At 41.2% G+C, this 26,903-nt stretch overlaps 1 protein-coding gene and 1 long non-coding RNA gene across 3 annotated transcripts in view; one reads left to right on the plus strand and one right to left on the minus strand.

Annotated features, from left to right (window-relative positions):
- The window catches only part of LOC134515040 (uncharacterized), a 31,236-nt gene extending 11,907 nt beyond the window's left edge, over nt 1-19,329 (plus strand). The window contains exons 2-3 of the long non-coding RNA XR_010070860.1: nt 12,852-13,047; nt 16,213-19,329. This is a non-coding gene — a long non-coding RNA (uncharacterized LOC134515040). The remainder of the gene's footprint in view (nt 1-12,851; nt 13,048-16,212) is intronic.
- Nucleotides 1-26,109, minus strand: part of HIF1A (hypoxia inducible factor 1 subunit alpha) — a 34,571-nt gene extending 8,462 nt beyond the window's left edge. The window contains exons 1-12 of one of the 2 annotated variants that reach the window (XR_010070859.1): nt 25,798-26,109; nt 10,663-10,853; nt 9,546-9,691; nt 9,360-9,444; nt 6,434-6,546; nt 5,141-5,343; nt 3,592-3,698; nt 3,283-3,430; nt 2,122-2,342; nt 1,656-1,936; nt 1,003-1,125; nt 364-758 (exon numbers count right to left, since the gene is read on the minus strand). Coding sequence is in view for 1 of the 2 variants with exons in the window: in XM_063333574.1 (XP_063189644.1) it covers nt 364-758; nt 1,003-1,125; nt 1,656-1,936; nt 2,122-2,342; nt 3,283-3,430; nt 3,592-3,698; nt 5,141-5,343; nt 6,434-6,546; nt 9,360-9,444; nt 9,546-9,691; nt 10,663-10,853; nt 25,798-25,832 (2,048 nt within the window). In the remaining variant the exon portion in view is untranslated. The remainder of the gene's footprint in view (nt 1-363; nt 759-1,002; nt 1,126-1,655; nt 1,937-2,121; nt 2,343-3,282; nt 3,431-3,591; nt 3,699-5,140; nt 5,344-6,433; nt 6,547-9,359; nt 9,445-9,545; nt 9,692-10,662; nt 10,854-25,797) is intronic. The other variant, XM_063333574.1, reaches the window with a different exon arrangement.
- Nucleotides 26,110-26,903: the final 794 nt, after the last annotated feature.

Here is a 26,903-nt window from a genome sequence, read left to right on the forward strand (position 1 = left end):
AAGTGGACAAGAAAAGCACCAGAAATATTGTGTGGGTATAAGTACTTGCAAACTGCCTACTGCATTCTTTTAAAAAGGCTGTGTGTCAGATACAAGAGCAGAACAAAATTATAAACACAGTTTGCATACAGTTGCTGCCTATTACATAAGATGTTTATGTAAAAGCTACTGCAAAATTAACTTTACGGAAGCTTATTATACAAAAAACCCCAAAATTGTTTGAAGTGTCCAAATTTAAATGTATGAATTTCAACTTTGAAGTAGAATGCCAAAGACAACATATAACAGTTGGCAGTACTTAAAAATGTATTATATCTAATTTCTTGAACAGATAATAGGGTTTAAGCTGTGCTTTTAAAATACCTTTTATTCAGAGTGACTGTTAGCAAACTGGGTGCTCCCGGACAAGATTTTTCCGTCTGATCCAATGTCCCTTTTCCTGCTCTGACTGGAGACGCAGTTCGACTCCTGTTCCCGCTGTAAGGTGATGCTGGGGCACTACTCGTTTCATTGATTATGTGGACAGGAGATGAAGGAACAATTAACGTCTTCACGTCATCCACACGTTCTGTCACTGGTTTTATTTCATCAGCAGTACTTGATGGTGTTTGAGTCTGCTGAAATATGGTAACGGTGGCTGCACTTTGAGAGCCGGAAGAACTGCTTTCCAGCGGAGATAGCTGATCAAAGGATCGCAGCTGGAAGTCATCATCCATTGGGATGTAAGGAGCCAACATCTCCAAATCTAAATCAGTTTCCTGGAAAAGACAAGAGGTAAAAACTATAAATATGTAAGAACATCCCAGCTGTGACTTCATGTCTTCATTAAGGCTCTTCCTTTTACCAAATCCTTACAATATTTTTTTGCAATTTATTTTAATTAAAAAAAAAAAAAAAAAACGTAAAAGAGGAAGGAGGTTCCTGAAGAGATTCTAAGAGAAAGAGAAGCACATTGAGAATAAGTATTAAGATAATACAGCATTTTAAGTTAATGTACGTTACCTGAGTAGAGAACGGATTTTTTGCTTCTGTATCTATCGCAAAGAGTTTCTCCACTAATTCCAGTTTGAATTCATTAGCCATATCATTATCCACATCAAAGCAGTAGTTGTTGGGACTACTGGGCTGTGAAAACATTTTGAGTGCAATTTAAAGTTTCTGTCATTACATCATTTTGTATTGTATCTACAGATTCTCTGAAAAACGTTCTAATGTAAAAAACTAATTCCAAGCTATAGTTGCACGTAATTGAAACGGGAAAATGAAAACACATTTATAGGTATACATTCAAATTTACTCCACTTGGGAAGCACATGATTAGATGGAACCTGGAAGTAGCCACTACAGTAATTTATTGCAACTAATTTGCTGTTTACAGGAGTCGTCTCCGAACCATTCTCTTCTAGAGAGACCAATCCCAAGCTCTTCTTGTTTCCAGCAGGTGGTATTGCGTGCATTTGCAAGACTTTAATGAAAAGATAATGCTCAGTATGAAAATTTATCTTTTTTCTCTGATCACGGCGTGAGCTTAACTAAGTCACAACTTAGAAATAATTTTCAATTTCTGTCTTGGCTGCATCCTTAACCAGATTTGCTCCACAAGGCCCAACAGCACATACATTTTAATGACAGCATATGCAAATTACGTAACTAACCTCAGGTGAACTTTGGCTGGTACTTGCATCAGAAGGACTGGTTGGTTGCTCTTGCACCTGAGGCATGGTAAAAGAAAGTTCGAGTGGCTCTGTGTTTGGCTCCAGCTTTGATACAACTTCTCTATTGAGTGCAGGATCAGCATTGCTACGAAGTGGCTTTGTAGTTTCAGAGGCAGGTAGTGGGGACATTGCCATATTTATATTCTGCAATTTCTCACTGGATGAGGGGAGCATTACATCGTTATACAAAGGAACTTCATCACATTGTTGTTCATCAGACTCTATAAAAATTAAAAGAAACCATCAACCTAAGTAACAATACCGTGCGTGTCTATGGACCTCATTAAATTTAAACAGCAGCTGAAATACCACTAGGCAAGTGGTACTGGGAGGTTATTTTTCAACATTTACTGTAAAATACTAGCTTTACTAATTAGCATGCTCTCCAATTGAAACACACACCCACCATTACTGCTGAAATCTAGAGAGATAATTGTGTCTCCAGCCGCTGGGGCCAGCACAGTTAAAGCATCTGGTTCCTGTTTAAGTTTTTCAAATAGGCTGTTGGTATCATCCAGGTCATCTTTGCTGAATATTTTGGTCATTTTCATATCAGGAGACTCCACCGGTTTCAGCATACACTCAGTTTGTCCAAGGGAAAAAATCAAGTCCTTCTGAACAATTCCACTGTCAGATAGAGAGGAAGATGACTGTCAAAGAACAGCTAAAAGGAATAAATTCAGGCTTAAGAGTTTTGTAAGTTGAAAAAAAACAAAACCAAATCCCAAGCGAAAGACCCCCTAAACAACCTCTCCCCCCCCCAAAAAAAAAACCCTCAAAACACCACACACCACAAAATTACCAGGATAGGAGCTTTAAAAATTCTTTTTTTCTTACTCATTCTTTCCTCAAATGTAATAGAAAAAGCAAGCACTAATTGTGGTGCTATCAAAACAGTAACAAAAAACACCATGCTCTTCCGAAAGCATTGAGAAAGTAAGGAAAAAAGACAAAAGATATTTCCTAAGACACTTTTCTTGTTTTAAATGACTGTGTAATATGTTAATAGATTGATACTGGTACATTCACTAGAGTTTTGAAAAACTCATTTAGGACTATTATGCAATTGCAGAAAAACAGTCAACAAATCTGCCTTTAGTTGAAGCTATCAATTAAGAGAGGAATTCTAAGGAAGAAAAAGATAAATGGTATTAAGAAAGACACCATTAATGCTGCTCTGATTCCATGACTAAAAGTTGTTAGTGAAATCAACTGCTCCAGACTGGACAAAGATTAGAGAGTTGTCTAGAATGCACACAAATTCTCAAATTCTTCCATTGCAATACTAAGAAGAGGCTGACCCTACACTCGTTTGACTGCAGAGGTCTTCCTACTGACATCCCTAGATCAAAAAATGGTTTTGTTTTCAAATACAATTCCTAATCTTAGCACTAGCAGTATTCTAAGCAAAGTTTAATTGGTAGGAAATAGTAACATAATGTATTCAACAGGGGATCACATGCTCAACGAGATAAAAAAAAAAAAAAAAAAGATGTAGCACCATCAGAATCTGTCTTTGTCTTCAATAAAAATAACGACAAAGAATAGCGATGTCCACTCAGCTTACCTCAACACATAGTTTACACACACTATGCACTGTGGCTGAGAATTCTTAGTGTTGTATATAACAGTTGCTTGAGTTTCAACCCAGACATAGCCACCTTGTTTAGCAAGCATTCTGTACTGTCCTGTTGTCACCTGCCCTTTTGTGAACACTAAAAGCAGAAAGGACACCAGCTTTAATTACAGGTAGAAAAAAACAAAACCATTTAAGATAAGTATTCACTGCAGATTCGTATCTGCAATTGAAAGAAAGCCCCCACTCCGCATCTCATCTCTTGTAGTTGGAGGGCATTAAATACATCTTTTCACTTACTGTCATGGTGTGTTTTGGTCAGATGATCAGAATCCAGCGCATGATAGTACTCATAGATTGAGCGACCCAGGAGTTCCTCTGGCTCATACCCCATCAACTCTGTAATTCTTGAAAACACAGGGAAGAATTGCTAAATAAAAGCAGACATGGACTAGCACAATTACTAGAGCATTTGGATGCTTGCACATCTAGAAAAATCCTAGGAGTCACTTCCATACACATTAGCTACAATTTCGGGTTACTGGCAGTTTTCATTTTGAAAGAAATTGCTACTTTTTATGCTTATGATAGCTTTTTATGCTTTATGAGACATTTCAGCAGGATTTTCCTTCTCAGTGAATATTTATAAATCACATCCTGTGGTGGACAGGATTAAGTAAAGCCTGCTATGTAGGGTTGTGGGTTATTTTTTTTGTTTGTTTGTTTGGGGTTTTTTGCTTAAAAGGTAGACCAGCTACTTATGGACTAGAATATCCAGCTTACACAAATATAAGAATTTAATAAAATAACAACGACATGTTTCAATGGTTTTAAACCTGCAGCTAAAAGAAATTAGGAATCGGATTTAGTCTTCATTCTTAAAGAAAACGGTACTTTCGTCAGCCCCTAGAGGGCAGTGCTAACCAGGGGAAAGCTTTTATTTTGCCCCATTCTACGTGCAGAATGACCAAATAAGTACCTTTTCTGTGACACCATCAGTCCTAGAAAGGTAAAATTACTGCAGAGGACAAAAAGTAACTTGCACTAACATCTCTAACATACCTGCAGCAACTAATCAGATGTTCATTTTTGGTATAAAGAAAAGGAAACAGGCAGTAAGAAATAATACCCAATTAAAACCACAAAAAACCCAACCAAACAAGAAAACTCCAAACAAAAAAGCCTCAGGCCAGTTATTTCCTTCACTTCTGTTTTTCAGATTTGTCAAGCTACGTTTCCAGCAGACAGTAAGAGCAGCCTTATGTATTTGACTACATCCATGATTTGTAGCAGAACACGAAAATCTCATTTTCAACAGCAGGTGTATTGCATTAGAAGTACAGCTGTATGTTTGGGGGGGGGGGGGGGGGGGGTTGGACTAGAGAAAGCAGACACCGATCTCCCAAAGAAGGGAGAGGGAGGAAGTGGTAGCAATGAAATGCATCTGACAAGTATTACACACACACTCTTTTCAGTCACCAAATTGCACCACCATCTTTGACAAACCTAAAATCCTTCCTGTTTTCTCAGTGTCTGGAAGAATCGTCTCATTTCAATTTAATCGCTGCCACTACACTAAAGACCAGTTTGAACAGGCAGTTAACTGCAGGCAAAGGATTTATTCCAAAGTAATAACCCTCGTTACATTTAAAAGTCTGTCTTATTTTCAATAAGACATCCTGATCAGTTAGTAAAAGTCAAAGCATCCCAAGTGACGATTCCATTGCACAGATGAATCAAGTTAACAAGTACAACTACGTAAATGTATAAGGCCAACACTAGCCAACATGTACCAACCATGCAAATCCTTCAAATTAATTCTTTTTTAAGCAGTGTATATATATATTACCTTTCATCACAATAGGAAAATTTCATATCAAGACTGTGACGACTGAGGAACGTTTTACTGTCCAAGGGGACCTCAATGTTTGATGGATGAGGAATAGGTTCACAGATCAACACCAGACACGTCATGGGAGGCTTTTTGTAGCCACAGTGAGTTTGATTACCGCATGTGTCATATACACGAATGTGTCCAGTGCAGTGGAGTACCTACGGGAAAGTTGCATTTTAAAAAGAGACCAGGTTCTTGTCTGTCAGACAACACAACTGTATTTCCATTAGCACACCCGGAGCGAAGTCCTTCCCCTCCCCACCCCTCGACAGGAGAGCAACAACGGAAAGGCAGCAGTGCTTTCAGATGGATGGCTGAAGGAGAGCAGCAGTTCTCACGCTAGGCAGGCTGCGATGAGTACGCAGGCTGCCAACTCTTTCCTCTCGGGTGCTGGCTGAAACAACGCTAGACATTTCTACATTTCTGTGAACTGTTCTACTTTGATAAGCAATTGCCTCAAGCAAAAGGTATCTCACTATTTAAATCTGAAAGTTATGGTAACAGTATCAACCTCCATTTTAGATCGTCTGCAGAACTGATGTTAGAGATTAAATACAGTCTTCAAGAGACAGAAGTTTTGCATTTTGTGGCCTTTTTTTTTTTTTTAACCTTTCTGAAGTAGAAATTGTTCAGACAACAGCAAAGAAGAAAGAAGTTGTTTCATCATGAATAACTAAATTTAAGTCGTAAAAGAGAATTGTGAGCCATAATACCACTCAATACAGTAGAAGGTTACTTTTTGTCCAGAGGAGAAAATGCATTCACTGCAGAAAGCTATCAGGCTGTGCTCTTTTTGTTCCAACTGTTACAAAAGGGATAGCCAGCAGCTTCAGAATGAATGGTATTGAAGTCCTTCAGAGACCTCAACTGTCACATTTACAGTGTCAAATCAAAAGAAAACAGGTATCAGCATAAGTGGTGTCAAGTTGGTTTGTTTTTTTTTTTAAAGGACAAGGCTTTATGCAAACACATTTAGTAATTATAATTTCTAGTAAGTAAATGACCTCTAATTTAAAACGGAGAGCTCATTAAAAGATTTTTGAAAAACTAATTTTAAAACATTGTTTCAGTTACCTCTGTGATGTATTCAGCATTAAAATTCAGCATATTGATGCACAATCATTAAATTAGTTAAGTACTTAGCGAAACTCAAGCTTATTACGTGAAGTAAAAATGTTGAAATAATAGTGTTATGACATCTGAAGAGGAAGCTGCCAAACTATGTAAGTATTCCTTTGCATTTGTTACCTTCCACGTAGCAGACTTTATATTCACTGTTCTTCCCCTGCTAGTCAGTGTACACTTCATTCTGAGAAAAAAGCTGCGCTCCGTGTTTTGCTCTTTGCCCTTTTTCACAGGACCTAGCAAAAGCAAATAGCAAACCAGTTCTTGAGCTCTTGGATCATCTTCCAAAGGCATTAAAAAAACCCCACAAACCCCCAAACCCAAACTTGTTATAGAACTCTAAGACTAGGGGAAGACCCAAAAAATAAATTAAACAGATCGATAAACCTAACAGCACTTTTGATAATAACATTTTTCATAATGAGTTTTACTGTAAGGTAAGCAAAAAACTGAAGATTCAATGCTTTAAGATCAGTATTGTATTTGTAGCCATCTCCACATTCCCAGATTTCAGGAAAAGGGGTGGGGAGAGAGAGAGACTGTTTGAAAGTTTAATGTATTTTAAAATTGTGAGAGAGGACAAGAAAAGCATGTGCAGAATAAGAAGTACTGTTGAGTCAGTTTCCACTGAAATGCATCAGTAACTCACTGCACGGAGGTCAAATCAAATACATTTTGGGGCCGTAGCTCTTCAGGACTGCAGTATTTTAAGTTTTTAAATTCAGAATTAACAACTCTGCTGTTTATATTCATCTGAATATTTCGGCAGTGATTTACACTCTGAGTAAACAGGGACCAAGTTTTTAAACACATTATTAGCATTGCTGGGAAGAAAAAGAAAGAGTCAAGAAATCCTAATACAAACTAGTATTAGCAGCACTACGTTTTGTAGCCTTACTTGCCAACAGCAGGCTTTAAGTTAAGTTTTTGCCTTTACAAGAGAGAACCTTTCAGAGTCAATAAGTAGCTAGGCTATTCTGGGCAGAGAAAATGCAAACCGATCCTATCAGGAGAGCTGCGAGCAGCTCGTCGTGTGTGGAAGCAGGAAATAAAGCACCTCGGATATGGAGCAGTGGAAGAGCGAGTTTGCTGAGGTGCGCTAAGGAGTGAAGACCAAATCATAGCATGGGGTAGAAGTTTAGAACATGCGAGCTTACTTCTGATACAAGTTAATACAATAGCTTGCCCTCATCCTCCACAGACAATAGTAGCTTCATGGTGGCTTGCACTGCAGCTGCTAGTTTGACAAGATTCATTAGAAAAATGTTAAAGCCCCTACACTACATTATCTATTGCTTCTAGCAGAGGAAAGACTAACAGGGACAAGCCTACTTAATGCCACATCAAAATATCCTCAAGTAAAGGGCAGGAGGAGAAACAAAAAACTCCAGAGTTCAGAGAAGCAGCCAACACTTATTTAATTCAATATGTTTTCAAAACAGTCAAACCGATCTAGAAACTTAAAGATCACAAAACATTATTGTTACCAACTCCTAATGCTTAAGGCTCTGCTTTGAGAAGCAGCTGTAAAAGATGGAACAGCTTTCTCAGGTCTGACTGAGCATTGGACATCATTTTTAAAATCGCCAGCTTTGAAAGTTTCAATAGCAACTTCATAAAATCAGAATACAGTTCAGCTTCTGCCAGTCACATTTGTATTCATTTGCACCTGTACAATCCCAAAGGGGAGTCTTTAATACTCAATTCAAAACAAAAATAATTCCACTGATGTAAAAGCTGCAGCAGCAGAGAGCAACCTGGGAATACTAATAAATATAAAAATGCACCATTATTACTGTAATTTAGACTTTTGTCTGCCAACTTCATTTGCGAAACAGATTTTGTAATAATGCTTTCCAGACATCTTATTCCAGTCTGGTCAATTTAGACAGTTGGTTTGCATGAAACTCAGTAATATGACACTCTTTAAGAATAAGCTTTTGCAACAAGACCAGGACCAGTTTTTACACTGCCTTAGTGAAGTTGTTTCTCCACCCTTCCTGCATGCATTACAGTCTTCCAAATGGGGGGGTGGAGTCTAACCTAGCCTTAGACACATCAATATTAAGGGCAGACGAGTTTAGAAAAACGCTTACAAAATCAAAGTTGGGGCCCTTAATGCTATGATACCTTATCAGGTCTCTTCGTCTGAATTAAATAGAATGACAACATAAAAGACTTCCGATTTACAGTGCTACAGGAAAGCAGAGGTCAGGCTTGGTAATTTATCACTGTCTAGATTCAGAGTCCATATAACCCTTATTTGATGAAACAGAAATTATAGAGGTCGGATTTTAGACTTCTAACAACTGAGTAAAGCAGATTTGTTTGGAGGCATGCAGGCTGCCAAGTCTTTATAGTCATTAACAAACCTTTAGAAGACATAAAAGTAGTAATTCATGGGCATTTGTTAAATTCAAAAGCATACAGAATAAGTGAACACAGTGTTCTACTCCCTCGGACGGAGAAAAGAAGAGTCAGAAATCTGTGAAAAGATACCAATTTCATGCACCAATTAGAAGACGCAGAGAAGCATCAATCCCAAAGCCCTTTTTTGGGGCTGTCCAAGTATTCCCCGATTAGTTTTTCAGTGTCTTAAATATAGTATCTTTAGTATACCACCACAGATTTCTGGAAGAAAGCATTTGCTTAAGTTGTCCTGTGAGGACAAGCTCAGACCAAGACAAATGAGCCAATATAACTTCTCCGTATCCTTCTATAGCAATTGCTTAAGATAATTCTCAATCAATCTACCTCTAATTTTATTCCTGTAGGCACAATAATTCTTTCCACCCTCAATAACACCATTTTAGTCAATTTTGTTTTAGATTAAAGAGTACTAAGTCTCATCTCTCCTACAGTTAGGATCTTCCAAAACATTATGGTTATTTCTGTTAGTATCTCTGAACAAGGTTTATTTTGAGATTTAAACAGCAAAACATACTAGTTTGTTCTCTCAACACCTTTTTCTGGCAGATATCCAACTGTACTAAAGCCAAAAGGAATTATCCATAGGTAAATGAAATTGATTTTTTTTCTTTCTCCTCACCATTTCTGTGTGTAAGCATTTCTCGCAGCTCTTCATGGTCACATGGATGAGTGAAATCAAATACACTGTGCCCCGTCAACTCAAACTGCAAAAAATGAGAGGTATACAAATGTCTAACTTTACACATACAAAAATGCAACAACTTTTACAGATTTGAAACAGTCTTAGGAAACGTCAGTATTTCACCTGAGTGAGTCCCATACACTTGTTCACGTTTTCAGACATGTAAATCATGTCTCCATCTTCGGACAGAACCATGACAAATCCATCAAGAGCTTTCAAGTAGAAACAGTTCAGTTCCTTCTCCATTTTGGCTTCGGTCTCCAGCTCACCTACAAGCAGCCACACATTTTCATTTAAGTAAACACCAGTCATTCTTCACTTACCATCAGGAATGACTTCTGGCACCAGTCTGCAAGGAGTAAATCTTGCAAGACTGTTCAAAACCAGTATATTCATTAGGTAAGCGATCGATTAAGTTCTTCAAGCTCTAGTAATGGTATCAAAAACCACAGAAAGGCAGCTTGAGGTTGAATGTCTGTGCTTTTATGCATAAACCAATAAACCTTCCACCTTAAGGAAAAAGTCTACGCGGGAGAAATATTAGCATTTATCTCAAAAAGGCATTACAAACTTTTCTCAGGGGCTTCCTAGGGGACATTTTAGAGTCTGGCTACGAAAGTTACTCCTCCATACAGGATAAGTAGGCATGCATGAGCACAAATAATCAGTACAGCACCTATGGCCTGCTGTACAGATACTGGTTCATGAGCCAACTCAGATACTCCTGTAGTTGTATGGGTAGGTGTAACTGCAGAGACACAGATGCAGCAAACTTCACTGTCAGTGGAGTACAATTACAAAAAAAAAAAAATAATCTTGCAGTTTATATTAAGGAGAAACACCTACAGTTTGGTAAGCCAGCCTTGCACCAACAACCTACAGATTGGTAAAGCACAGTTGGAGCAACCAACTCTAGGGGGGAAAAAAGAGGGTTAAATGCAAGAAATTAACTTCGGGACAAGGGTCAAATAACTCAGACTGAAAATGGCACTATGGCTGTGATGAGCAAATTGGGCTCATCAGAACAGAAAGGGAAAAAAGCAAAAGTCTATTTAATGGTGGCCATTTTTCCTGTGCCATCACCAATAGCCTATTTCTACTGTAAGGTCTTCCAACTTTCTATAGGAAAGGATGCAACTATTAATTAATTTATTTTTAACTGCTGATCCATTTTAGAAATAGCTTCTTCCTTGATATACCTCCAGCCCCTTTTCCAGATTCTGCCATGTTATTCCCTTACCAGCATCTAGCAGCTTTCTCATGCGCAAGTAGCTGATAGTCAGTCTCATAATGGACGCCTTGTCCAGGTGTGCGCTCACGGTATGGGGCAGCGGCAGCTGATGAGCAAGCTCATAGAATACTTCTGATTCCTTGCTCCTTCGGCACCGGGCTGCATCCCTTGACTTCTCTTTTCTGCGTTCCGAGCTAATCCTATATAAACAAAGTCTGGGGTTAATATAGGAAACAGAATTCTCTGTGCAAGTTAAAAGTTAAATTTGAAACTAAACCACCCAGAAGCCAATTAAACAGTTATCAAAGTTGAATAATTTAAAACCTCAGTCTAAGAGCGTAAATGTAATTCTGTGTATAGAGTTCTGTTGCAGTTGGGCTCTGCCAGAACTAAATTCAAACACACAGAGGCTTCCAACAAGATTAGTTCTTCCAACAGACATCTACACTCAGAACTGCTCCCGAAATGCTTATCTCACACCTTGACTGCTGCCTCTCTAAGCCTCCAATTCCCATTTTATTCTTCTTTCCTAACCCCTTAAGACCGTTCAAAATACTAAAGCGTAAGTTATTTCCAGCTTGATGCTCCAGTACTATTGCGTACACTCTCCAAATTCTTCCCTTTCTACCATCCATCCTTACAAAGCCCACCTAACAGGTCAGATAAGCAAGGATATTGATTTAGCATGAGGCGACCTGCTTTTCAAGTGATCCAAAAAGTCTCTTTCCCAGCTCTCTTTCTGCAGTATAGCCCCTTCCATAGTCTCCCCGATACTGGAAAACTGTAAAGAAGTTGCCCTATTCTCCTTCCCTTGCCTCTGTTCGGCTCACCTCCCTCAGGACGCATGAAGTAAAGGACAGCTTACAAAGAGCAAGCCCCAAAATAACCGAGACTCTCCATCAGTCAGTAATGTGGGTAATTCTCCTTTTGCCCAGTACCCACACTGGTTCATGTTTGTCTCAAGCATCTGTCACATAAGTTTTGAATTAAGTGTTTTGAGATGGATCCTCCAATTTTTTTCTTACATTTGAACAAGAACTCAATGTTGCTCTGGTCCCCGAGGACGTTATGCCACTGCAGTTAAACGTGCTTTTATTTTTAAATGGATGATACACAAGTATACAGTACTAATGTCCATTTTTCTTTTTATACATTTATGCCTTCTGAGGGCACCCTATCTTCATTTTGCATACACTCGAGCTACAAAAGGCAGCTGCACTGATCTGTAGGATCACCTTTTTCCATTGACTTTCATGGAAGTTTTAAGATAAACATATGCCTATAAACACTGCTTTTATAATTTGAAGTTGCATGCCTTTTAATGTTATCATAAAGAGACTAAGCGTCACTAGTTGAAAAAGACAGAGAATAAACCACTGCACTATTTACTACTAACAATTTAGGAATTACTTTTTTCAAATTTCACCAGACTTAAAAGTCACATACTACCACTGCCAAATTCAGATTGCTAAATCTGCAGATCTGTGCTAAAGCACTTTTTAATTAGCACACATCTTGTGAGAGGTACCACAGACGATAGAGGAAAGTGATTCAAAAAGCCAATATTCCCCAGAAATAATGAACCAAATTTAATGCAAGCACTCAAACACATACCCAAATGAACACATTTTCAGTCCTTTATTTGATGTGCTACCCATAATAGCCAAAAACCTGCTTAGTTTGTGCAGAAACTTGCAAGTGACAATACTATTAAGAATGACATTGGAAGCATGAATGCCCTGAAACACCAAAGAAGTTTAATAAGCTCTGATAAAGACAGAGTAAGCCATTCTGTGATTACCTTCATTTTTTCTGACTTCATAAAGCTGTACGGCATCTCCATCCAGCCCCCAACCCCACCCTCCTACCCCCTGCCACTGCTGGCAGAAAGAAGCGCTAGGAGTTTGATTTTCAGAATCATAAGTTTTAAAAGCTTGTACAAGCTTTTAAATAGGATTATGTTTTTTCCTTTGGTGGCAAAATCAGGCTACTAGGTCACAGAAACGCTATTTCTATGTAATGAGAAACAGTACCAAATCAATGTAATAGTAATGGAGATTATTTGGAGAACTAAAGTACTGGTCTTATAGTAGTAAAAAATTCTGGACATACAATAGCTCTATCGGTTTCTGTGAATATAAGCTTGTGTTCCTCAGAAGGGTAGCCTAAAATATCTGATAATGTTTCCCGTCTTGCAGATTTCTTCACATTCAATTTCCCCGTGACAACAGATGTTCCTGCTCTAGTCATGGATATCTTGGTTGAGAAGCTTGAGGCTCCTGACATACAGGTATATCTGGAAACAGCCATTACAAGAAGTCTAACCTTCAACAATACTAAAAAATCCGGATTCTTTTTGCCCTCTTTCTTGGACCACAGATTTCACTGACAAAGGTAACACAAGTAATTATGCTGCCTTAGACAGATTCACCTTTATACCTCTGATTATTTTTTTTCTATTAGCTACTCATTCAAGATTCCTTCACCTGCGGAAAGTTCCTGCTACAATAGAAACTCAAGGGAGAACTACTGGAAGTAATTGGTTTGCATCTGCCTAGATGTCCGCAGTCTTGTCACGGCTTCCTTTTCAACTGCAGACGCTTTTAAGTTAAAAAAACCCATGCTTTGGCAATAACGCTGTGCACTTCAAGTCTACAAGTTTGTCAGGCCTCTGTGAATCACAAAGGGCATGTAGAGAAGGACAACGCAAGCGATGAAAATAGATCCTAACCTCACAGGTTGTGATTTCAGACCTTTCCCTTGTATTTTCTTCCCAAAAGCCTAATGCTCTTGAAAGTATTTCAACTAGTTTCTAGATCTTTGCCTGGCTTTAGCACATTTAGCATCAGACTTAAACATAAACAGTCAAAACTTCTCGGCCATTGAATTATTAATTACCAACTGAAACGCTCCTCAAATCAAGCTCACGGTGTTAAAAATTAATCCCAGAGTAAGGGACTCAAGTGCTGGCTGCTGGAGCGCTGCTTGTCTTTGCAATGGGCAAAACTCAAGTGCAATGTTGGTACCAACCGGTGCTGTCCAAGCAGCAGAGTCTCCTCTCCCTAAGTATTTCCTTTCTAGAAAGGCTACTAATATAGATAGATATTTAAACTGTACAGCACAACAGTTTGCTATTTTTAGCTGCTGTTTAAAACTAAGCTGTAACCAATCTGAGTAAAACCCAGCAATTTAAACAGGGAGATTAACTACCAGCTTCAAAGAGCGTTTCTTTAATGGATCAAATTAATGGGGAAAAAGGTCACAAATGAGGTTTAATTACCAAGTGAAGTCAGAGTTGCCTCAACATGGGATGCCACCAAATAATAATAAAAAAAAAAGCCAAAAAGAAATCCTTTACTGTTGCAACTACTCTAAGCTTTATTACTTCTAGTTGCACAAAGTAAATGAAAAAGCAACAATCACTGTGTGTACCTGCCCACAAATTTCTGTACAGTCAAATGAAGGACACTGAATTCCTGTAAAGAAAATATATTTCTTAAGTGAAATATATTAAGAAAATATATTTCTCTCTCACTAGAGAAAAAAGGGGAGCTCAAGGAAGAGGACTTTAAGCAGTGAGACGGCAATTGGTACAAAATCCATTTAAACAAGTCATATAACTTAAGAGAGATTTTCAGAAGTGCCTGTGTGTAAAACTCATGCTCTTCACAACAGAAATACCATTCTGTAGGAACAACAGGAATCCGAGCTCCATTTAAAACAAACCAAAACTTAAGAGCTGCAACCTTCTGCTACCAGTCATGCACAAAAGAGAAACACCTACAGACTCAGAAGAAAATCTCAGATGAAGAGTGGATTATACATGCAATGAAAATATCAGAAATGCCGGTGCTAGACAGGAAATTGCATGCATTTTCAGGTCTGATGTTTCCTGCACAATTTCAGTGCCAGACATTCATTTCCATTTTGTATTTCTGCCACCAGAATACAGAAGCAGAAGCAATCCAAAACAGATTATGCGCCATAGCTCACAGAAAGTGGTGTTTCACTGACAGTTTTACATCCAATACGAGGCACTTTTTATATGTAAGAGATGTTTACATGCAATAGCTGAATAATCATGAGTTCCAAAAGATACCCGAGCTAGCAACCCAGAGCAAAAAGATATTTCACCACCAGGATTCACTGCAGCTGAACCAAGCCCTCAGCTGAAGGATATTGCCCAGGCTCCCACTCACTGCCTCAAATCAAAAAGGCTTTAAAATATAGCAAGGTGATTATAAACAAAGTTTTACAGCAGGCTTTTGCAGCAAGCAAGAATTGTCCCAACAGCCTTCAGAACAAAGCGCGCCAGCAGCAGTCTCATGTGCACCAGTTACAGATGTTAATACAGCCTCTGTACTCCAATGTGCAAGTCCTGTCATTACGGTCATATGAACCATTTGGGCCAAAGCATCTCTCAAATGATACACTGTTCCCCATACCACCCCAAAGACCCCTCTGCCCACCACTACATATTTCCACAAATGATTCCCCAATTGACTAAACACAGCCCACGGTTCTCATTTCCTCAAGTGTAAAACTAATCAATAGCCACATTTAAACCTGACTTATTTACCACCAGCAACTAAATCCAAAAAGAATCCTGGAAAATGCCATCAGTAACTGACAAATTTCAATTAAAAAAATTACTAACTAGATTAAAAATGGTCAATGGTCGTATCTTAAAATATGTAGCATGTCAACTTTGTCTCCTTCTAGTTTCTTAAATCAGTGTCAAGGAAAATTTTACATTGTGTACACAATATTACATTAACACAATTAATCAGCTGGGTTCCCCCCCCCCCCCCCCCCCGTATGTTGCTTTAGTGCTGTGGTCTATTTTCTATCCTTTCTCTCATTCTAACTTACTGTTTCTCTAATCAGATAGATTTTTCTCTATAACTGGTTTCAATTCCCAAGCAAAATAGCAATTGTGTATGTATTAATTGATCCAGACTCATCTTTCTTGATTCAGGTTTTGAGCACATTGTAAAAAAAAAAAAAAAATTATAAGCATCCTCTGATAGCAATTCACATTTTTCTTTTTAAAACTGCTTCCTACGATTGATTGGCTTTGTATTTATCGTGGCATCTGTTCTTAAGCAGTTTCACGGAAGTATACCATGGAACCATACCAAGCAACATAATCCAAATGCATAATGTGCTTCAAATCCAGTAACATCTCATTATTGAGCTTTAACTAGTTTTGAGTTCTGATGTTAATTCCCATCATTTGCCAGCACAAGACTAGACACACAATACTTACATGTTAGATGCAACATCTCCTCAGACTGTAAAGCTAGTACTAGAAATATCTGGCTTAGGAATGGAGTCGCACAGACGGTATCCACTATAAAACTGCTTCGTTTTTTCTTCATTACGCAAAAAAAGAGACAAGATGTAGCTATTGCAATACAATAATACATTAACAGTAGGTGTCATCACTGATGGTATTGAATTTAAAAAGCAGACCCATGAGTGGCCTGGTATTTAGCTTTTAAGGTCAAATTCATTCCTGCAGCTGGTACAAAATTGGTTTTCTTTTCTCCTGCCTAGCCTAAACCAAGTTCCTCTGCCAGTACAGCTGCATGGGACAGAGATGCAATTCCTGGTGTGCAGCTGAGGCCCAGCAGAACACCCCAATGCAGGTATCATTACACAAGTGGCTGTGTTCATGGGGACCATCTGAAGACCTCAACCCTAGGCGCATCCACGCCAACTACTCTCGCCTACAGCACAATCGTATGCCTCAGCCAACAAAATACCAACTAGATACAAGCTCACTTAAAAGCTGCAGATGCCAAAGAGGGTATTACAACAGAGCTCTCCTCTTTTGACTGGGCTGAATATGCAGTCATTCGATTTTCTCTGCTGGTTGTTAAATCTTTATTTTGCACAGAGCTGCTAGCCACAATATTTACTAAATTATTCTTATATGGAAAGAAGTCCCAAGCAAGCTCAGTGTTTGCCACAGAGCAACTAAAACAGTGTAAATCAAATTCCCTAAAGACGACTTCATACGAAAAATAGGCTTATAATGTAAGAGAACATCAAATCCAGTTATTTAAATATATGGCCAGCTAATGATGCAGGTATTCGTCCGAAGAAAAGCAAAACCAAAACAACCCATGCAAAACTCCCAATATAACCCACACTCAATACCCAAAAGCCTCTCAGCTTCCACCTGGCATAGATGGAGAACTTGCCAGTTAGCCCCCTTATCCCCTTATAAATACTTTTAAATTGATGTTAAACAACCTCAATTAGGGGCAACAGAGCTGCAGTGTTAACACTATCAAGTCCTGAGACAGACCCACACAAAACATGGCTCAGAGTCGCAGGCAGCCCCAAAAGCCCCCTTCCCCTCTCGCCTCCCAGCCCATCAGTAACTTGTCCGGCCTGACTTGCAGCTGAGACACAGCAGCCACCACCTAAGATGCAGCAGCCCAGACTGTACATCGCTTATCAGGGAAACGACAGAAGAGGTTATAGTAGGGGCAGCTGGGTCCACTACAGTTGGTCTTGTATGGTAGCCCCAACTTTTCCTGTTTAAACATGAGAAAACACAGGCAATGGAGCCGGGGGAGGAAAGGGGACAGAGAACCAGCTTCACCTCGCGTGTCGGCTTACCGGGCTACTTGATTCTGGTATCCAAGCACTCCTCCCAACAGTGAGGGAAAAGACATTTTGGACTGTGCTCTCAAACACTTATTGCAAAGTCTGAATTTTCAGTTGGATAGGCAGGCTTTCTGGGAACTGTAATGTATTTGCAAATTCTCCATAAATTTTACTTTTTTTTGGTTAGGAGATGTGCTCCTTCCTTCTATAGCTGCCTTACAGAATTAGTACAATCACTCAGCTACCAGTTCACGAAGAACTCTGGGTTACAGCTTTGCCTCTTCTTGCTTTGACATGACTTTTAAGTATTATTGCTTTCACCATTATGGCCAATTTCATTTACCAATTCTCATTATTTTATAGTCTGCGCAGAGAGTTCTTGTAAGGAAAATACCAACCAAACAAAAAAACCCCACATCCAAATCTCATGTGTAATCACAAGCATGTGATTTTCTAAAAGAAAGTCTTGCTCATTATTAATTAATGAACCTTACAGCCCAGTAATCCAACTCAGGAAAAGAAATCAGAAATTCCTCCCATACAGTAAGAAAGATTTAAGAGAGATTTAACTGCAGAAACTAGCCTAAAATGCAAGCAGAGACAACACTTCTCTATGTAAACTCTTAAAATTCATTCCTTTGTGCGTTACCTTCTGACAAAGCAGCTTATTTTCTTTACATGAGGGTAGTTACAGGCATTTACCATAACTTGACTACCACCAAATAAAAAAAAAAAAACCCTAACTGAAAAAAACCCTAATGAATTAAGAGAGCAAGCAGGCAGTTCAGGCTGAATTAGCTACAACAGCACAAACTTTCTGAGTGAACACTGAAACCCACTGCCGTTTGCAAAATGATAGTGGGGAGAGGCAGCGAGAAGACTCCACTGAGCTACGCATTAACTTACAAAGTCTTTACTATCAAGACTGTGAAGTCTGTATAAACAGCCATTTTACAGAGAGGTAAATTATGACACCTAAGAGCCAGCAGCAGAGCCTGAAACTCCTGAAGCCAGCACAGGACCAGACTGCCAAGATTATCTGTCACCTGGATTTGGCCTTGAACTGACCTGAAACCCCAACTACCTCCCTGCTTAGAAAGTGTGAGTAAGAAGGTAAAAGTTTCCCAAATTAGTATTTCTAATTCAGAACGTGGTCAAGTGATTCTGCTGCATCCTACTACACAACGTAACCCACTGATATTTTACTTTTGCATAGTAATTTACTGTTTTAAAATAACCATATGGCATACAGTGGTTGCTTGTAAGAAAAGTCTACTTTTTTTCAAGTAGGTTACTTGGCTTTTTCCTAGAATACAGCACTCTTTTTTTTTTTCTCTTTTAATTAGCTATGCTCTGCCCTTCAGGATGAAAGATACATGGTAATTAAATTGTGTTTATTATTACAGAAAAGCCACAGCTATTCAAAAGAGCTATCTGGACATGGGCTTGACAGAACTAGCCACTAAGTGCTCCCCTTCCTTCAGCACTTCTGCTTTTGCATCTACCAGGCTCACAAAAAAAAAGATGCAAAAGATAACCCCAAGGCATCTGTCAGGCTCTCAGTTAACAACCTTTTAGGCACAAACTGGTCTATCTTCAGACAGATGCAGACTCTTGATAAAGTAACTAATTTTAGTTTACATCATGGTTTTAAAATATACCATTTATGTCATTGTATTTAGGTTTTCCAGACTGGAGGCTGGACATTTTCCCTCACTGCTTCCATCTAAGCTCTCATCCCTTCACTTCGTGTTCCCCAACTGCTTTCAGTTAACAAGGTATTTCATGATCAAAGATTTTAGGAACTAAAAAAAAAAACCACCAAAACAGAAGTAGGAGATATAAAATTTTATTTTTCTGTATGAATAAAGAACAAATAGATTCACGAAGCGGTCAAGAGTAGAGCTTCTCATTTCTCTAGCTTAGCTGCAGCTTTTATGTTTGATGTGGATTACTTCAAGTCTTCTGTTCCTTGAAGCATATTCCCATCTCTTCCAACAGGTGTGAGCAGGGGGCAAATTTAAGGAGTTAAACCTCTAGTAACTCTCTTCCTAACATAACAATCTATTTACTATTCTCACTTGCAAGCAGCATGAAATTAAAAAAAAAAAGCTCAAAAAAAAAAAAAAAAAAAAAAAAAAAGAGTCCTGGCCTCATGTTCCTCTGCTTCTTGAAATGCAAGAATTTTCATAAAGTAACACCAATCTCGTTTGGTTGAGGATCGACAGTGAAACAACTCATTCTGATAAATAAAATGCGTCATCTTTTCAGGAAAGACTTCCAGGATTATTACAAATTGATCTGAAAAGGTTATTAAATAAGTCACTTGGTAAAACCTCCCACTGTTGTAAATATAATAGCACAGCTCAGCGCTGCTGATTCAGTTTCCTCAATCCTTCACTTGAAGTTCAGGCTCTATTTAAAAGTAATGAGTTACAAGATCTGTTGTAACATTTTTCCTCAAAATGCTTAACAAACATTCACTGACACCACACCAAATTAAACAGAAGCTGCACAGTGTCTCTCCTAACACACACAAAGTTTATTATGTATTGGCTATCTTTAAGGAACTACGAATGGATCTTCTCAAACCACTTCTTCAGTGCCAGCAGAGCCATTTCAAATGTCTTAGTACTGAAATATCTCAACATTTTAAAAGGCCACGTTTTTGTACAAGCCCCAGTATTATCAGGCTTCAACACAAAGAAATGACAGATTATGCATACGATGAAGCTCCTCTTTATCAATGCACTTGCTCTGAGATCTCGGACCAAACCCCCAGGCTGGTATGAACAGGCGTAGCTTCAATGAACCTGTGCTAATTTACATCAACTGAGGCTATGGCTCCACATCAAAGAACCCTAAAGTGTTTGTCACCTACATAAACTATATTTAAAAAAATATATACGCTGGCATGTATTCACTTGATTTCACGTTCATGCTTCTAGTAATTTCAGAACTTAGTTTTCATAGAGACTTTTACCCTAAATTAAATAGCAGAAATCTTAGTAGACGAAAACCTTAATAGCCTTCATATCCAATAGTCATTTGGAAACCTGCATCTTTCCTGAATTTTCAGTCATTAGTTAAAGTAAAAAGGCTCACCTCCTCTCCTGGGACATTTTTGTAGTTCCGAATGCCATAAAACCCCCAAGCATCTCCCATTTCAGATCAGTACTCAGCAGAAAACTCAGATTCTCCTGCATGCTCTTCTGCCTGCTCTAATACAAAGGAGGTTTGCCAAAAAAGGCTCAAAATGCTCAAACTTTCTCGAATTCAAAAGAGAAAGGGCTGTTATAACATGAAAAGATGATTAAGGTCCAAGTTCTTTCCATGCATTACCTAGGTGGTTTTTTTGAGGCATGTAAACACCTGCCCATATAACTGTGTATGTGAAGATAAAAGGAGCATTTGAGCTGATGACTTGTAATCTGGAACATTCCTTCCCTTTGGACATCAGCGAGCTAGAAACAGGTTACTATGCCTTCTTGCTAAGGTTCTTGTGAGATTTGTTTTTGTTTTGAAGCTGTTTGTTTTTTAAAGAACACATATTGTAATCGGATCAGTATTTGCATCTCCTTGAAAGAGCAGTATCATCAGGAAAATCTAGATGCTCTCATGTACCATCACTGAACTTCCCCTCGGGTTTACTTAACAACGCGCACTCTACAATCATGTAGGAATTATTTTGTTGGCATATCATAACACCAAGCTCTTCAAGAATAAATTGAGATAATACTGCCAAATACTCTTCTGCAGTATGAAAAAAAAAAAGAATACTCAAAAATAAGCGGGTTTTGTCATTCAATGTCCCCTTTAGTACCAAATATCTCATGCAAGCTGACTTGAAATCCAGCCTTCTAACATAAATTGGTGCAGTATTACTACTGAACAACATGAACACACTCAAGAATTTAATCCATTGTGTTACATAGACTCAGCAAGAGTCTTCAAGCCTTTAAGGTCAGAAGCACACCAAAGTGAACATACACACTCTTAAGAACCTCAGAAGGGTTTGGGCTTACATGGCAACACTACTGACATTCGCTAGTGTTATTAATATTTATTGACTTCTCTTTTTCCTCTTCACCATCAGCAATCAGAGTCCTGGAAACAGCCTTATAAATGCCACACATTATAGTTCAAGGATAGGGAGGAACAAAGGTCTACATTGCTTTCACAATGTGCAGAGGAGGAAGCAAACAACTATAAGTAAATGCATGCTGTTACATTGCTGACTGAAGTCTTACACATGATAGCAGGATGGTCTTCTCTGGCCTCTCTTCTGCTGGTACTAGAAACAGAGGATGCAACTGTGCTTCTCAGCTTCTAGAGGCTTACAAAGGACATACTTTAGCATGATCTTTGCCTAACCTAACTAAACCCTTGATGGGCATTTCTGAGAAGAGGGAAACCAACCAGAAAGTGGGGATGGCAATTAAATAAGGGAATAAGATGGATTATCCACTTCCACCTCCACCTTCAAACCAACAGTTGACTTAATTGCCAGATTTAAGTTGCTGATAGCAGCATGCAGCTACATTTGTTCCTCCCCCTCCCAAAAATGGTCCAGGATGTGCCTTCAGAGATGCTAGAAAGGAAGAGCATTTATACAGATGGCAGAGTTACTAAAAAGGCTTGGAAGTACTTGAAATACTGACAACCTCGACCATGTGATAACATCTACACTAGACCTGTCTGCTAAGTGTAGACCAGTTGGTGGTATTTCAGGCATTCTGAAAGACCCTGACTATGAACTTAAGACGCTATGTTTTAAAAGGGCAAAGCAAGCATGACTGTAAACAAAAAACAGAAAACCCTCCCGCTGCTTCCATCAACATACTGCCAAATACTCAGACCTTCACTGATAAAAGGAAACCAACGCACCAACAGTGCAAAATCATGGAAAAGATCTGCAGTAGGTAAATCCTCCACTGCCATTCTTCCCTGATTTTCAGTGCCTTGATAACAAGGAGGAAGGGTTGTAGCACTATGCTGTTGCCTTCATCTCTGGCAGGCACTTGGAAGTAGTTTCTGATCACTTTTATTGAAGGAATTCAAAACTGTTTCACATTTGAGGAAACGGCAAAGAACAGACAACACAGGTATTACCACCAGGTAAGCCATATGGCAAGACAAACAATCCAGAAAGCAGTAAAAACACCGTTCTGTAGGCCAGAAACTACTCTGCCCTCCCTGCACCTGCGGGGAGAGTCTACAGGAGATTTACTGAAAGATTTCTCTTCTTACAACACGTAGAAAAGTACAGTTAGAGTGTATACAAAAGGTTTTTGTATTCACTTTTGACTCTAGCAATGGTGGCTCAGTTCCACCAGTGTTGAAAGAAATTAACAAACAAAAAGCAATGGCACATACAATCCCAAAGACCTCACCCAGGCTTAAGAAAAAAAAAGCAGTAGCCACTGCCCCACACAGCCAGCGGCGCAGGACCCAGGCTCCTCAAACAAATTTTGGAGCTGAACCTCAGTGGCAGAGATCCAGCAGCAAAACCCTGGTCATTCAAATCATCCCCTCAGACACTAGATGTTAAGTTTCAAGTCCTAACTCTAAGAAACTGAAAAGATGAAGTTTTTCTGCAAGACACTCAAGTTAGGATGTTGAATTCCACTGTTTTATACCATCTGAGACTCAGACTGAGCATTCAAGAAATCACTTTTTTAAACCCCTCTGCTTCTCATTTTTATTTAGCACCCATACCATTAAATATATATATTTTATACTAGAAATAAGGACTTAAAAAAATACGAGATTCATTTTTCTAGTTTATCTACCAGCTGAAAGTCACTACCAAAGTAACCAGTAACCCTAAATGGCTCATTTACTTAAAATGGTGCAAGAATGACTCTGCCAATAGTGAAGCGTCACACCATAGACCTGGGGAAAAACTTTTCACAGCACCGGCCACCCACACACTAGAGTTTGTTCACAGAATATTAAGAAAAATCAGCATACTTCTCAACAAAAGCCTTAAATTTGAATCAAACGAAAGTCAATAAGCAAACAAAGCTCCGAACAATGCTGTTTTACCCACTCTATGCCCTCAGATAAACTCACTCCTTGTAGCACATGGGGGAAACCCAGGAGCACATGAAAATGATGCAACTGCTGAAGAACAGCTAAACCTCAAATAACTCAATACATAATCATGTTGCTGATACTTTGTTTCTTATGGAATCTTGAACCTTGTATGTATACAAGAAGTTTAGGACTATGTCAAAGAATGGATTCAACAAACCAGTAAATGAATCCAAACTTCCAGTTACTATCATGACTGAATTTCACTTATGTAAGACTGAGACACACACTTGGTCAAATTCCATAATTTCTGCATCTCACAGCATGTAATTAAGCAAACAACAAGCTTCACTTTAACCATCAAGAGCTAAACACTATCCAATACAGGACAGGGAGGGACAAGGAATAAAAGGATCTTAACACATGCCAAAATGGAGAAGTGCTATATATACAATCAACTGAAGTTTTATCATTGAAGAACAGGACTGGAAGGTCTTCTCCCTTAAAGGTATTCTAAATATGGACACCATCAAACTTAATCCCTTCTAAAACAATACAGGTTATTGAAAATCTCAAGCATTTCTCAAGAAGTTCTCTGGTAAGCTCACATCCTTCCTTTTTTGCTTAGCCATCTTTGCTCAACTGCACATTCAGAGCCCACAGGATGAGCGTAGCACAAATACAGCTTTATGTTTTCTATTAAAACATACCCTACAACAGAAGTAATCTTAATATTCCTTACTGCTTTATAAGAAACATTCCCAACTTTGAACTCAGTCTACAGGAAACAGAAAACAACAATTTCTCTTTCTTAAGCCCTGCCTTTAGGAAGGAAGGATAAGCTTTGCATACTGATTCTTATATTCTGAAAAAAGCAGATTATATCCAGGATAAGGAAATTGCAAAAAAAGTACCCAAGTACCCAGAATGGTAAGTAAAAAAAATAACAAATGCTCAAGGGCAAAAAAAAAAAAAAAAAAACCACCACCACAAAAAACCACAAACACCAAAACAAAAACCAGCAACAGAGAACAACTCAAGTCTCAAACCTCCTTTCTAGACCTGCCACTAAAATTAGGGCGGCAGACCAAAGCTCAGAATAATCGTTTCTGTTGCAACGTTGTCTCCCAGACTTCTCAATAGCTATTAGCTTGGAGGAGAAAAAACAAAGGTTACCGAATCGGTGCCATCCCTCCCCAGGTGCCTCACTGTACGGATTTTATTAGACTGAAAGCTGCTTCTCCCCCCCCCCTCTCCCCGCACCGCCGTAACAACTCCAAATTGTCACCGAGAGTATACTGTCCTAGGGGTGAAGCGCTCCCAGCTCAGCACAAAGCTCACCATCCATTTTAAAAGCCAGCCAGCCTCCTCTTCCAACGCGACTTACGCGCTTTAATACTTATTGCGTTTAACCTACTTAGATGACCCTTTGATAGGAGAGCAGGAAAAAAAAAATTAAATAAAACCAGAAAGGTATCGATATTAATATAAACAAACGGCGTCTTCCGCAGATGGCGATTACGGCAATTAATCCCTTCACAAAGCGCGCTGGTGGAGCACCGGCGCACAAATCTGGTCACCCAAATACTCAAACTCCCTAACTTCACCGTGTAACAAAGGCTTTTAAGGGTTTTATTTCCCCCTCCTAATTTGAGCTAACAATCCTTGGTGAATTATTCATACTCCTCAATCACATTGTCCAGCCGCCATCGTCCACCACCCCCATCCCCCGGTTTTGGGGGTTTTTTAAGCTTAGCATTTCCAGATGCCAGAACGGCCCCTTTTCCTGCACAAAACCGAACACCACAGGCTCGGCGACCGCCTGGAATAAAGCGCGGTCAATTCCTACCCTCTCATTTTCAAGGGGGAACGCGGCCCGCACCCCGGCCGAAGCCAGGCTCTTCCCCCTCCCGGCTCCCCTCAGGACGGCCGCCGACACCCCGCGGCCCCTCCACCGGGCCCGCTTCTCTCGCTTTCGGCGCGCAGGCCGCCCGGGCGCGACGGGCTGAGAGCGCGGGGCCCACGCACGCCCCACGGGGGAGAAAACACGCCAGGTTCTCCCACCCGCGGACCCGAGCGCCAAGGCAGGCCGGGCCGGCGGGACAGCTCCCGCCGCGGGAGAGGCGTCGCACCACACGGAACTCCCCCCCACCTCCCCCGGCGGCGGGGCCCCGGCCCGCTCCCCCCGCCGACAAAATGGCGACGTGGACGGCGGGGAGGAGGAGGAATGAAAGAGCGAAGCGCTCCGCGGGTTGGGGGAGCGTGGGGAGGGCAGGAGGGGACGGAGGACGGGGAGGGGAAGGGGCGGCGGTAACAAAGCGGGGGGTGCCCGGGGGACGGCGCCGGCAGCCCCTCGGGGGGGGAAGGGGGGAGCGGCCCCCCGCTGCGGGGCGGCAAGCGGGCATCGCGCTGCCGGCCGAGCCCCGGTACCGCGGGCGGGCGAGCGAGCGAGCGATTTCGAGAAGCCACGGTGTCGGCCGGCGGTACCTCTTCTTGTCGGTGACGCCGCCGGGGCTCTCCATGGCGGCGGGCTGGCTCCTCTTGGCTGCGAGGCGGGCGGCTCCAACGGCCGGCGCGGGGGGAGATGGCGGCGCGGCCGGGAAAGGGGCCGGGTCTGGGGCCGCGCGGGCTCAGAGCATCGGGGCAGGCTGCGGGGAGGTGCGGGCGGCGAAGGGCGCAGCGGCGGCGACGGTAGGCTGGGCGCGGAGGAGGAGGAGGCGGGGGCGGGCGCGGACGGGCCCGGTCCCCGCGCTGCGCCAGTGAGGAGCGGTGGCGCGGCCCAGCCCCTCGGCCGGCGGGGTCAGCTGAGCGCTCAGCTGGGCGGAGGCCGGCGCCTCACGTGCGGCGCTGTGTGCGGGGCGGGACCGGGCCGGGCCGGGCCGGGCCGCACCGCACTGCCGACACCCGGCCCGGCCCCCGCATCCCGGCAGCGGGTAGCGGCGCGGGGAACGGCGGGGGATGGGGGAACACGACTCGCCCCCAAGGCAGGGTCCCCTGGTTTCACGCCCAGCGCCGCCGCCGGTGCAGATCGTGAAAGAAATCGCCCCAAAAAATGAGCCCGCCGCCGGCAAGAGCCCGACGGCGCGGCTGCACGTGTATGGGCTATCGCGTGTTTTAATTATTTTACGTTCTTTGTGAGGAACTCTTTTCATAGCTCCTCTTTCTTTCCCCGAAAGGTTTCCTAGTCCTAAAACCCGGACATTTCCAGTTAAAGAGTTCAAAACCCCATATTAATTAAAGGGAATAGGCGACTGCATCGGCGGGCGGGCCAGAAGGGTAACACACAGATAATTAAGCACATTTCGAGCAAGTTTTACAACTTCCAAAATACCTACAGGCAGCGCCGGGAGGCTGGACGGGGGCTGCGCGGAGGCCCTCGTTCCCGCTGCCTTTCCTCCCGCCCCGGCAGGCCCGAGCCCCGCCGGCCCAGCACGGGTGCGGGCTCTCCGCCCGTGGCACCGCAGCCTCCGCCGGGGAGCTGGGGGGAACGTCCCGGGCCCTTGCCGGTCCCCGGGGCAGGCGGGCGGCGCTAGGACCAGCGCGGCCCCGCGGCGGCGTTGCCCCGCGCTGCCCCTGCGCCAGCCGCGGCCGCT

This window comes from Chroicocephalus ridibundus, chromosome 4 (genome assembly GCF_963924245.1).
Source record: "Chroicocephalus ridibundus chromosome 4, bChrRid1.1, whole genome shotgun sequence".
In the NCBI taxonomy this organism is placed as follows: Eukaryota; Metazoa; Chordata; class Aves; order Charadriiformes; family Laridae; genus Chroicocephalus; species Chroicocephalus ridibundus.